Here is a 12,714-nt window from a genome sequence, read left to right on the forward strand (position 1 = left end):
ATTGGTGGCAGAACTGTAGCTTTGCTCAGTTTGCCCCTCCTTCTCATTGATGATAGTGAATAAACACTAGCAGTTAGGGGCTTTCATTGACAATTGTATGGCCAGTGAGATGAGAGTCATTTCTGTACCAGAGGACTCATCTAGACATTTTGCTTTCTTCTCTCTCTCTCTCTTTTTTAACCATTAGGAAGCATTGTCACTGGGAATTTCCGATTATTGGGTCTCATCTGTAATATCATATGTGCTATGCTTAGTCGCTTGGTCGTGTCCCACTCTTTGCGACCCCATGGACTGTAGCCCACCAGGCTCCTCTGTCCATGGGGATTCTCCAGGTGAGAATACTGGAGTGGGTTGCCATGCCGTCCTCCAGGGATCTTCCCAACCCAGGGATTGAACCCAGGTCTCCTGCATTGCAGGAAGATTCTTTACCACCTGAGTCACCAGGGAAGCGTGTAATATCATATACTATGACTGAAATCTATATTTCCTTCAAACTGTAGCATTCGATCCTAGAGCACAGTAGAAACTTTCTACAGAATAAAGACAGGAGACATTTAGTAAGCAGAGAAAATGAAACACTGTCACAAACAAACCATTACCCATTTTCCAGGCCACATTTCCCTTTTAGATTAAACCATTTCAATTCCTTTTGATTTCCTTGAATTATTTTAATTAAATTATTTTCTGAATAATGAATTTCCATATTCCATTTGAATTTGAATATGAAATAACCCATAGATATCAAGTAAAGACTTGACTTGTAAAAGGTATAAATGATATGGTTTTAATGATAACTTCTTATGTATATAACCCAGAATCCACTCACCTGATACCTCATGAGAAATGTATTAGGATCAGGGTTACTTATCCAATCATAGTATAAGGGGTACTTACACAAATGATTCTTTCCTATTTTCTTTTTCAATACTCTGTAACATTGATTTGCAAAAAATCTAGGTCTAAATGGCTCAGAGATTAAAGCATCTACCTCCAATGCAGGAGACCCAGGTTCGATCCCTGGGTCAGGAAGATCCCCTGGAGAAGGAAATGGCAACCCACTCCAGTATTCTTGCCTGGGGAATCCCATGGACGGAGGAGCCTGGTAGGCTACAGTCCTCGGGGTCTCAAAGAGTCAGACACGACTGAGCGACTTCATTCATTCATTCATTCAAATAAATTTAAAAGAACTTCTTTAATAAGCATAAAACCAAAATTCTAAATGATAAGGAATATGTCATAGTTCGAGAAGCTTTTCCTTCTTAGTGCAATACTCTTTCTTCTAATTATAATCAGTTCTGAGTTATTCAAATTTTTTCAGTTGTTTTCCCATAAAGTATTATCAATTCATACTCTGTCTGAAGTAAAAGATCAAAATGTTCCAGTTTTGATGAAGAAATCTAATCTTTATTTCTATGATGTTAGCACAATATACTCACACAATAGCTCTGATCTGTACTTAACAAAATACATTATAGCACTTTACAAACTTTATCAGTTTGGAAAACATTGCATAACATTTTATTAAACACAATACTTTATATATATCATATATATCTTCATAATTTTATTTACTTTAAAAAGATAATTAACTCTCTTTATTCAATACTTGATTTTATCAATAAAGCACAGCCTAACAAAGGAAGAAGTGCTCTCATTAGCAAATAAGATAAATAGAACACTAAGAAGAGATACCACCTGTTAGTCTCATTTGTTTTAAATTAAGGTACCAGTGGAATGTAAACAAATAATTCTTTGTAATCTTTTGTTTACAAAAGATGTGTTATCAAATACACATGCAGAGGTCTGAGTTCTAGCGACTATCATTATATATTTCCTTAACAATGTGGTACAATTTAAGTCATTAAAAACTGTAGCCTTTGGCACTTTGAGTAGAAAAAGAATATATCAATATTCATGTAAAGAAAAAAAACTTCAATGACTAGAGAAGTACTTTAAAATCTTTTGTTAAGAAATAGGAAAGATTAGGAAATATCATACTGCACCTGAAATGCTGCAGCTTTTTTTTTCTTCAGAGCACTAAAACCAATCCACCTTTCTCTCTATAAATTGGCAAAAGCCAGTAGGAGTGTCATAATGGTGGTGGTGGTGAGAAGTGGGGAAGGCAACATTTTACTCCCACTCCCCTCTCTGAGAAGGAAATTGCCAGAAGGGATATAGTTGAATCTGTATTTTATTGCCAGAGTTTTCAATTCTGCTGGTTTCAGCTAAATCCCTAATGCTGTAGGAAGTTGGTTACTCTAGAAAGCTCTGCCCTTTTCCAGTAGAAGTTGATTAAGAATGTGGTCTACTCATCTCTAAACAAGTACTTCTGTTCTCAGTGAAAACTGAACTGAGATCAGATTAACCAGCATTGTTGTTACCTTTTGTCCCCGTGGCAATTATGAGATGTACATCAGAATTCTTAAGAAATGGTGTAAAAAGGTTAAATGTGAAATTACAAGAACCAAATATTTCTTCATACTTAAAATTTTAAGTTGGAAAAACACCTCAAAATGTTTTGCTTTTAGTTTCTTCTGACTGGCAATATTGGTTTCCATTGATTTAAGTTGAAGGCTTCATTCAGGATAGGTAGCGAAAACTGTTATTTGTACGTTGAGCACAAAAACTGTGCCTATCTATTTTGAAGAAATACATTCTTAATGTATACTCTGAGATATTTTTACTTATCAATTTTCATTTTTTTTGTCAGATTCATCCTGTTAGTATACAAATAACAAAATATTTTAGAGAAGATGGTAAAACCCAACCATTGTGACTCTAATTAACTGGTTATCAGGATATCAAAAAATGTTAATAATCTGGAACAAAATGAAAATTTTGGATTACTTAAATTAGAAATTTAAGCCAGCTGACTGGAAACATCTAAGGTTAACATATGATCAACACTGCTGGCAGTGTAACCCACAGTGTCAAGTTTTGGTTCATATTTCTTGTTTATAAATTCACAGCAGTATATTTTACTCAAGGAATATCAACTGTTATTTTTGCGTTAAAAACAGAACATACCTATAATAAAAAAATTTAAATCAATAAATAAAGGAGAAGCCATAAAATGCAAAATATGATCACATCAATTTCAAAAGACTCTTAAAAATAACATCTTTAAATTATGCAGATGTACTCACTAAAAACAGGTTTTTCATTAGCAGTAACTTGAAATAAAAAGTAAGCAGCAAAAAGCTATGCAGAAAAGTACTGGTTGTTCCCTTTCACTGAAAATATCCTTATAAATCTTTGTTGTTGAAGAAAGCAAAATTTTGAAGAAATGCACAAAACCTTTTCATTTTTTGACTGTGACGGAGCCACTGCAGAGAAGCTGCAGGGTGTCCTATTCTAACACAAAGAAGCCAACATCTTCTTAATAACAGTAGCATTTCTTTGACAAGGAATTGCACACCACTATTTCACAGCTAAATAGAAATTGAGAGTTTACACCATATAAGTACTATAATAATCAGCACCACCCATAGTGAGCTTTTGGTGCAGATTCTGCAAAATGAATATATAATACTGCATGGCCTCTGCTGTAGGGAAAACGTGTGTTCTGGATTCCCACAGCTAATTATAAAGAAAGAACCCTAAAGTTGGCACATTCAGGAAGTACAATAGTATACACTGAAGAAAACCGCTTTCTTTTGATACTGCCCTCTGCAGCCGTTTTGCGTTTGAAGGTAAGTCTTAGGAAGAGTCTTCACATTATCACACGAGTTAGGTTCTTGCATTGTGCTTTTCCCTTCCCTTGATGTGAAGCCTGCAAGTTTGAGTGGAATAGTTCTCGAGTGTCAGTGAGTCGCGGGCTGATGATGGACAATCTAGTTTGGTGAGAGGGTTCCCAATTCGCTGGAACAGAGCACTGGGAGAAACAACACGTGGTCTCTTGGGGTGACCCAAGTGATTTGAATGACCATCACTCAATCCTTATAAGCCCGTGTGGGGGAGGTTCCTTTGTAGAAGATATTCCTCGTGTTTTCGGGGCTGTTGCTCCTTTCAGGGATTAGAATGATGTTGCCCTTTCTCCGCAGGGTGGAGTCGCGGGAGGAAGAAATGGACAGAGTCTCCGAACCGATTTCGCTGCCCTCTACCGGGGTGACGCGGATGGTGGTGATTCCGTGGTGGTGATGCTCACTGTTGTCAATGTTGCTTCTCTTCCGATCTCCGGAACCAAAACTGTCTTTCAGGGACTCACAGCTTTCTGAGTCCCTGTTGAGATCGTTGAGCTCGTACGTTTGGCGAAGGCTGCCCTTTTCAGGGGCTTTCCATTTCCAGGAGCCACTGCCTTCGCCTTCGGTGGACGGGATCTGTATGATGGGCCTGTTGTTCTCCGGATGGGCCTCGACCCTCACGATCCCACTGGGTTCGTGGTCCGTCAGGGTTTTGTAGCGGATGGAGCCGGTGCAGGAGACCGTGCTGCCTTCAGTGTTCTTGGGGCTGCTTTGGAGGACACCCTGCTGCTTGGACATGGCTATGACCTGCATGATGCGAGGCTGGCTGTTGCTTCTGTTACAAGCCACGGTCTTCTCCGCGGCTTTCAGCCACTTGGCCCGGGCGGAGCTGCTTTTGGGAGAGGTGCTTATGTTTTCCTGCGTCTCTTCAGGGATGTGCACTAACTGTGAGGACCCGGGGCGGGACTGAATGGATACTCTTGGTCCCCCAGGCATGCTATTGTTACACCCAGGGACGGTGCCAGGCTGGATCTTGAGGTACTGATTGCTGCTGGGAGCGTGGTGGTCTCCATTGACCCCCACCCTGGACGGCTCCGAGCTTGATCTCATTTCAATGGATCTGGGTGGTGACTGGCCCGGCTCGGTCTCTATAACCTGCAGAGACAGCTTCCGGCTCTCATTCTTATTCTTCCACTGGGTGAGGAGCTGCTTGGATCTAGCAGAATCCATCGAAGCATGAATGGTGGCGTTTCTTCTCACAGGGTCTTCCACGGATGGGGTGTTGGCTCTAGGCAAGGTATTGCTGAAGGTAACCATGTTCTCCTTCCCCATGGGGCTCCGTGGAGTGATGATTTCTACATCTGCATTTGCCCTTTTGAGGTTGGTCAAGGAGCTAGCATCTCTATGATTTCGGTTAAGGATGCCTTCAGTGTGAGCAATTCCGTCAGTGCTGCTACCATTTTTAGCAGATAAAACTCGGCTGGGGTCTTGATTGAGGTCTGTCAGAGACCTGAGGGCTTCTCTGTGCTGAAACACACTCTCTTCACTAGGCAGAAAATTCCCCACAGCATACAGACCCTAGTGTTGGGAGAAACAATAAACATCAGCCACCAGGAGACATGGTTACTGAGAGTTTCCGTTGGAGGATGTAGTGAGGCACAGAAAGATGTGTTCTCTACACACCACTGACTGACACAGATAACCAAAACTAAAAGTACAATTACTCAGGAAATAGTTGTAAGTTACACCATCAGCCATGGAACTAACTCTTCAGAACTATAAAGTCCCTTATTTTTCATTATTAGTTGGGTTTTTCTCTCCTTTCTCCATCCCACCGGATGTTTTGGATAATCTTATCCTCTGTTTTGAGAAAAGAAGTCAGACAATGAGAGAAATAAGGACATTCTTCTGTTTCTCTTTTTAAAATTTATTTTTCAATTAGATGAAAATTACTTTACACTGTTGGGTTGGTCTCTGCCATGCAACAGTGTGAATCAACCATCTTCTGTTTTTTCAAAGCTATTCATTTTTCTGGATTTATGAACTGCTTGTTGAGTGACAACTCAGATGGCTTAACTGATGTATTTTACCTTCCATTTTCAATCATACCTCCTGATGGTATGATTGAAATCATACCATTCAATCATACCTGCATGTGGAAATGGAGAACAACAAATCATTCATAAAATATGACATAGGTTTTGTAGTGAGGTCAGAGACACACATCTTCTCAGCTGACATGGAGCTCAGCCCTATGTGTGGAGCATTTTACAGAGTGTTCTGGGAAAAGAGGGCAGAAACTGTCCCTATATTTGGTTCTAAGTTCTTTTCCAAGTAAAACCTGATCTTAAATTTTGAAAGTAATATTTGATCAACTCAATATTATTACACTAAAGTTGAGCTGAGTTTTATTTAATCTTGTCTTCAGGTGATCAATTTTTTTTTTAATTTGGGAGATAAAAATCTGATAAAGGCTAAAGATCAGATTCAGAATTTTAAACTTTTGACATGTAGGAGATCTAATCCCTGCTGAATTTTCAGTTTTTGAGATGCTTAGTTTAGAGATAAGAGCCAGAAGCAGATAACTATTTGTGTGTTAATCTCAACAGAAGGGAGCCACTGTCTAATTTTCAGATCAAACCAAAGGAATTCCACAGATGTGATATTTTGTAGAGTGCCTAACAAGAACAAGGGCATTGGTTTAGAATGGAAAAATTAATAATTTCAGGACAGAGTGTAAACAGGAGCAGAATAAAGTCAGGCTTCTCCCTCTCCAAGTATTTTAATTCCTGGCTAAAATCTTCTTCTAAATAATACCTATCTATGCTTGCACTACAAAAGTTTTCAGGGTAAACAGTCTTTACCTCATGTTCCATTGATAATTGTATTTAAATTCATAAGTCTAGGACCATCTTCCACAAGACTGTACGTCAGTTCAGTTCAGTTCAGTCACTCAATCATGTCCAACTCTTTGAGACCCCATGGACTCTAGCACGCTAGGCCTCCCTGTCCATCACCAACTCCCGGAGTTTACTCAAACTCATGTCCATCGAGTCGGTGATGCCATCCAGTCATATCATCCTCTGTCATCCCCTTCTCCTGCCGTCTTCAATCTTTCCCAACATCAGGGTCTTTTCCATGAGTCAGTCCTTCACATACGGTGGCCAAAGAATTAGAGTTTCAGCTTCAACATCAGTCTTCCAGTGAACACTCAGGACTAATTTCCTTTAGGATGGACTGGTTGTATCTCCTTGATGTCCAAGGGACTCTCAAGAGTCTTCTCCAACACCACAGTTAAAAGCATCAATTCTGTGGTGCTAAGCTTTCTTTATAGTCCAACTCTTACATCCATACATGACCTCTGGAAAAACCACAGCCTTGACTAGATGGACTTTCATTGGCAAAGTATTGTCTCTGCTTTTCAATATGCTGTCTAGGTTGGTCATAACTTTTCTTCCAAGGAGCACGCATCTTTTAATTTCATGGCTGTAGTCACCATCTGCAGTGATTTTGGAGCCCCAAAAAATAAGGTCTGTCACTGTTTCCCCATCTATTTGCCATGAAGTGATGGGACCAGATGCCATGATCTTAGTTTTCTGAATGTTGAGCTGTAAGCCAACTTTTTCACTCTCCTCTTTCACTTTCATCAAGAGGCTCTTTAATTCCTCTTCACTTTCTGCCATAAGGGTGGTATCATCTGCATATCTGAGGTTATTGATATTTCTCCCGGCAATCTTGATTACAGCCTGTGCTTCATCCAGCCCAGCGTTTCTCATGATGTGCTCTGCATGTAAGTTAAATAAGCAGGGTGACAATATACAGCCTCGACATACTCCTTTTCCTATTTGGAACCAGTCTGTTGTTCCATGTCCAGTTCTAACTGTTGCTTTCTGACCTGCATACAGATTTCTCAAGAGTCAGGTCCAGTGGTCTGGTATTCCCATCTCTTTCAGAATTTTCCACAGTTTATTGTGATCCACACAGTCAAAGGCTTTGGCATAGTCAATAAAGCAGAAATAGATGTTTTTCTGGAATTCTCTTGCTTTTCTGATGATCCAACGGATGTTGGCAATTTGATCTCTGGTTCCTCTGCCTTTTCTAAATCCAGCTTGAACATCTGGAAGTTCATGGTTCACATACTGCTGAAGCCTGGCTTGGAGAATTTTGAGCTTTACTTTACTAGCGTGTGAGATGAGTACAACTGTGTGGTAGTTTGAGCATTCTTTGGGATTGCCTTTCTTTGGGATTGGAATGAAAACTGACCTTTTCCAGTCCTGTGGCCTCTGCTGAGTTTTCCAAGTTTGCTGGCATATTGAGTGCAGCACTTTCACAGCGTCATCGTTTAGGATTTGAAGTAGCTCAACTGGAATTCCATCACCTCCACTAGCTTTGTTCGTAGCGATGCTTTCTAAGGCCCACTTGACTTCACATCCCAGGATGTCTGGCTCTAGGTGAGTGATCACACCATCGTGATTATCTGGGTCATGAAGATCTTTTTTTGTACAGCTCTTCTGTGTATTCTTGCCACCTCTTTAATATCTTCTGCTTCTGTTAGGTCCCTACCATTTATGTCCTTTATTGAGTCCATCTTTGCATGAAATGTTCCCTTGGTATCTCTAATTTTCTTGAAGAGATCTCTAGTCTTTCCCATTCTATTGTTTTCCTCTATTTCTTTGCACTAACCACTGAGGTAGGCTTTCTCATCTCTCCTTGCTATTCTTTGGAACTCTGTATTCAAATGGGTATATCTTTCCTTTTCTCCTTTGCTTTTCATTTCTCTTCTTTTCACAGCTATAACCTCTACCTACATTGTTCAAAATTCAGTGCCCAGAACTCAGCTTAATAGTTGTTTGATTCCTTGTTATGATATAAGGCAAATAGTTATCATCCTCATTTTATAGATGAAGAATCAGGCTTCTGAATGGGTACAAAGTTGGCCAGATAGCAGAAGAACGGAGATTCGAGCCCAAACCCTTGGACTCCAAGACACCATGAAAAGCAGACATGTACAAAAGCAATGCATGAACTGGAGAGTGACAGTCCTCAGTTTTATTCTGTAACACTTGTTGCCAATGAAACCCGAGGGACAACCCAGGTTTATGCACAGTTCCTGGCACACCAATTTTCATTTGATGACTTTCTCCTTCACTGAAGAAAGTATGAGTGGGAAGTATGAGATCTGAAGTGACAATCCTGTCTATGCCACTAGTATATAAAAATGAAAAAAAGTAAATCATTGCTCACTTTAGTACGTTTCCTGTTTTTGTAAGCATTTTTTTATTAATGCTTTTCACAAGTATTCCAAGATCACAAGATTTAGAACTGCTCCAACAGATAGTTAATTTTTATTTCTCTGTAGATCCTCTTAGTTTCTTTCATCATTGCCTTTTCCTCTGCATGCCACTTGCATATTGGTGATTTCCTGGCTCCTTTTATTCTTAGGACCTGATAATTTTATATACTCCCATAACTATAATGTTATTTCCACCTATAATGTCCGTGATTTCCAAATCTATCTTCCATCAGTCATTGCTCCTTTAAGCTCCAGACCCAACTATTCAACTGCCTATAGATCTTTAAATTGAGCTTGTACACATCTATTCAATCAACTAATGAAGTCGCCATCTGCCAGTCTTCCAAACTAGAAACCTGGCCATTATCTCTCATTCCTTCTGTTCCCTCACCCTCCACAAAGGCTTGATCATTGATATGTCCATCTTTTGCATATGTAATTTCTTCAGCCTGAATGCCCTCCTCCTTTCTTTACCCTAAAAAACTCTCATGTTTTAAAAACATGAGTATAACTCTGTGAAGCCTTCCTTGGCTTCCTTAGGCAGTTTGCTATCCTCAAAGTACTTTGTTTATACCCTAGTTTGTCATTTAATATATTGTAACCATTTATACTTTTCTTAATCTTTGCACTGTAAACTCATAAATGATATATCTTATTTATCAGTGCTGTGATGCTCAGTATAGTACCTGGCACAGATCAGATTTTGAATAAATGCAAAGGTAATGAATGCATGAATGAAATGGACAATTTCAGTTCCCTTATGCTGAAGATATTTCCCTTAAAGGAAGATCAGGTTTAGAAATGAAGGTTGCTAAAGAATTCAATGGGACTCCTCAGGTGGCACAGTGGTAAAGAATCCACCTGCCCATGCAGGTGGCAAGAGACATGGGTTCAGTTCCTGGGTCGGGAAGCCCCCCTGGAGAAGGAAATGGCAACTGAAGCCAGTATTCTTGCCTAAGAAATCCCATGGACAGAGGAGCCTAGCGGACTACAGTTCACAGGGTCGCAAAGAGTCAGACATGACTGAGCACACACAAAGAATTAAATGTTAGCTGGATTATAGTAATATCCAGGTTCCACATTTGTGTTATTGGGCAAAGTATATAATTTTTTCATTAAACTTCTACTCTCTTTAACTTACTTTCCCCATCTATAAAATTATACTAGTAATAGTAGTCCTTGACTTTTTTTGGTGGGAGAGTGATAAGGGAAAATATGATAATCTTTCTAAAATCCCCTTTTCTAGCCCAAGGTATGAGTTTAATAAATTATTTTACTGAAAGTAGAATATTTGTTTTGGTTTAGAATGGAGAAGGAGTCAGGAATTTTCTCATAAACTATATTGGAAATAAATTAATACAATGCAAGACATTTTGTGCATATTTTCCTTTTTAAACTGTGCTTTGTTGAATAATAGTAAACTATTTACCAAGTACAGAGCAATTCCTCCTCCTATTAAAAAGCCACAGTAGACATCAACTGGGTGATTCTTATACTGAGTTATCCGTGTTAGCCCACAGATGATTCCACAGATGATAAAGGTGAAGACCAAGAGAGGTTTCAGAAGCTTAGAGGAATCCGTTAGTGTGGAATTGAAGTACATCTTTAAAAAAGGAAAGAACTGGGGTAAGTATGTTTAAAAGGTCATTTTTTTTTCTATTCAATTATAATCAAATAAAAAGGTAAGCTCAAATCTCTGATACACTTGATGTCAATTTTACTATTTCTTTCCCCCTGCTATGGCTAATTTCTGTACCTGAAAAAGAAGGAATGTCTGACAAAATTCATCAAATAAATAACAGACCTCTTATGTGATTACACAAAAGTTTGGAAAAAAATTACAGCAATAGAATTAGCCAGATAACTGGTTAATCTCCGTGTTACTTGTCACTTAATTTCAATCCATTTTTTCACATAAAATCTAATAAACTATTATATTAGTAAGATATAGTGACAATTCATTGCAGAGCATTTATCAACTTACACTCACTTAGAATTTGCTGTTACATAATGATTGAAACGAAAGTGTGTGCTGTGTATGTATATACTTAACACAATTCTTTTAGTTTTACAGTTTTTAACATTCATGTAGTTCACAATACTCTCTCATGAAGTATAATATCACATTAAGGAGATACAAGGCTAAATGAATATTATGACTGTGTTAAAAATGATCTTACTATTATATTGTTTATAATTATATTGTTATACAGTAACAAATATATTGTTATACAGTAGCATTCTAAATTCTATTTCTTATGCCATTATACTCTTCTGTTATTACCCAGCTATAATATAATCTAATTAGAGTTTGGAGACAACACTTATTTCTCTGATTTTCTCTAGGACACAGTTTGATGAAAAAGACCCAGTTACTTACCGAAACGTACACAGCTGCAAAGGCAGCAAGGGTCGCATGTTGAGAAGGGAATGATTTTCTGCCAAAGGAAGAAGTCAAATTATGCCTTCTATTTCTGACACGCTGCTAACAATTATCACAAGAACACTGAGTGGTTAAAATGTTCAATTAAAAAGCCACAAGGTAATAAGCAATAACTTTAATTTCTGTTTGGTTTTCTGGAGAAAGATCTGAGTGATAAAATAAACACTGTTAATCACCATTAGTATTAAAGAAGGGTAGTGATATACTTTCCAATATAAAGTGTTAGCTTTCTAAGGGATCACTTCTTTACACCATTGGAATGCTGGTTGAAAGTGGAAATGGAGTGGAAAGCATTATAACTGTTTATTGGTATTATAATTATGTCAGGTTAAAGTAAAAGCCTATAAAACCTAAGATTTTAATGCCTTTAAACTTTCTCTATGCTCCTAAATATATAGTTTCATTTACACAAATATTTAAAAGAATAATTATTTTCTCGCAGTAGTGGGTCTAGAAGTGTTTTTTACACTTTAGAAAGCATAGGGGAAAAAATCTAATTTTAGCAAAATGTTTCTCTATCCCAGTTTAAAACGACTATTATCTCAAGAATCACAAAGTATATTGTTTTGTTAAATAAGAAGCAAGGTGGGAGAGGTAGAACAGAGGATTGTGAAAGATAGAAGGAGAACAGAGAACTTTTAATGAATAAAAAATGGGAAAAAATTTGGTTTTATTAATGACCTACTAATAATTTGGTACCCAATAAAAAGGACTACTATTCAACACAGACAAGATAATATAGAAAAACTGAGAAAGAATACAGAATATAGGTCTTAAATGTAAGTTCAAAATTAATTGAGTTGAATGGACCATATGTATATAATTATATAATAACAGGTTCTGATTCTTCAAGTGTATTTAACTTATTTTTGACTCAAATCAATCTTTGGGAACTGACTGAATGAAAAATAAAATTTTTATATCAGTCTTTTGCTGCCTTCACCCTTCTGTAATTTATTTCTTATAAACTTCTCTTGCAATCTAAGTTTCTTTCTTTTTTTTTATTGATTGAAAACAGTTTAATGCCTTGGTAGTTTCTTGAGCTTTAAAGTTTTTACTTTCTGAAATGCAAGGTCAGGAGCTGTACAGACTTTCTGGGTTTATTCAAAGAAGACACATGCAATCCTAGATGCTATTTCTTTTAAAACTCAATCAAAAGGAAAATTCATATGATTTCTTTTTAAATAAAATATGTAATGGAGCTGGAAATATCATATATAGTCTTCTACTTAAGTCACTACATGACACATACTGATTATAAGCCATGACTAACTAAAAACATCTAAAATAAACCA

General features: G+C 37.7%; 1 protein-coding gene across 2 annotated transcripts in view; it reads right to left on the reverse strand.

Annotated features, from left to right (window-relative positions):
* Window positions 1–3,302: 3,302 nt before the first annotated feature.
* Window positions 3,303–12,714, reverse strand: part of PLPPR4 (phospholipid phosphatase related 4) — a 47,840-nt gene continuing 38,428 nt past the window's right edge. The window contains exons 5-7 of one of the 2 annotated variants that reach the window (XM_065927685.1): window positions 11,357–11,414; window positions 10,406–10,579; window positions 3,303–5,261 (exon numbers count right to left, since the gene is read on the reverse strand). In XM_065927685.1, coding sequence (XP_065783757.1) covers window positions 3,933–5,261; window positions 10,406–10,579; window positions 11,357–11,414 — 1,561 coding nt within the window. In that variant the 3' untranslated portion in view covers window positions 3,303–3,932. The remainder of the gene's footprint in view (window positions 5,262–10,405; window positions 10,580–11,356; window positions 11,415–12,714) is intronic. The other variant, XM_065927678.1, reaches the window with a different exon arrangement.

The sequence above is a fragment of the Muntiacus reevesi genome, chromosome 1 (genome assembly GCF_963930625.1).
Source record: "Muntiacus reevesi chromosome 1, mMunRee1.1, whole genome shotgun sequence".
Lineage (NCBI taxonomy): Eukaryota > Metazoa > Chordata > Mammalia > Artiodactyla > Cervidae > Muntiacus > Muntiacus reevesi.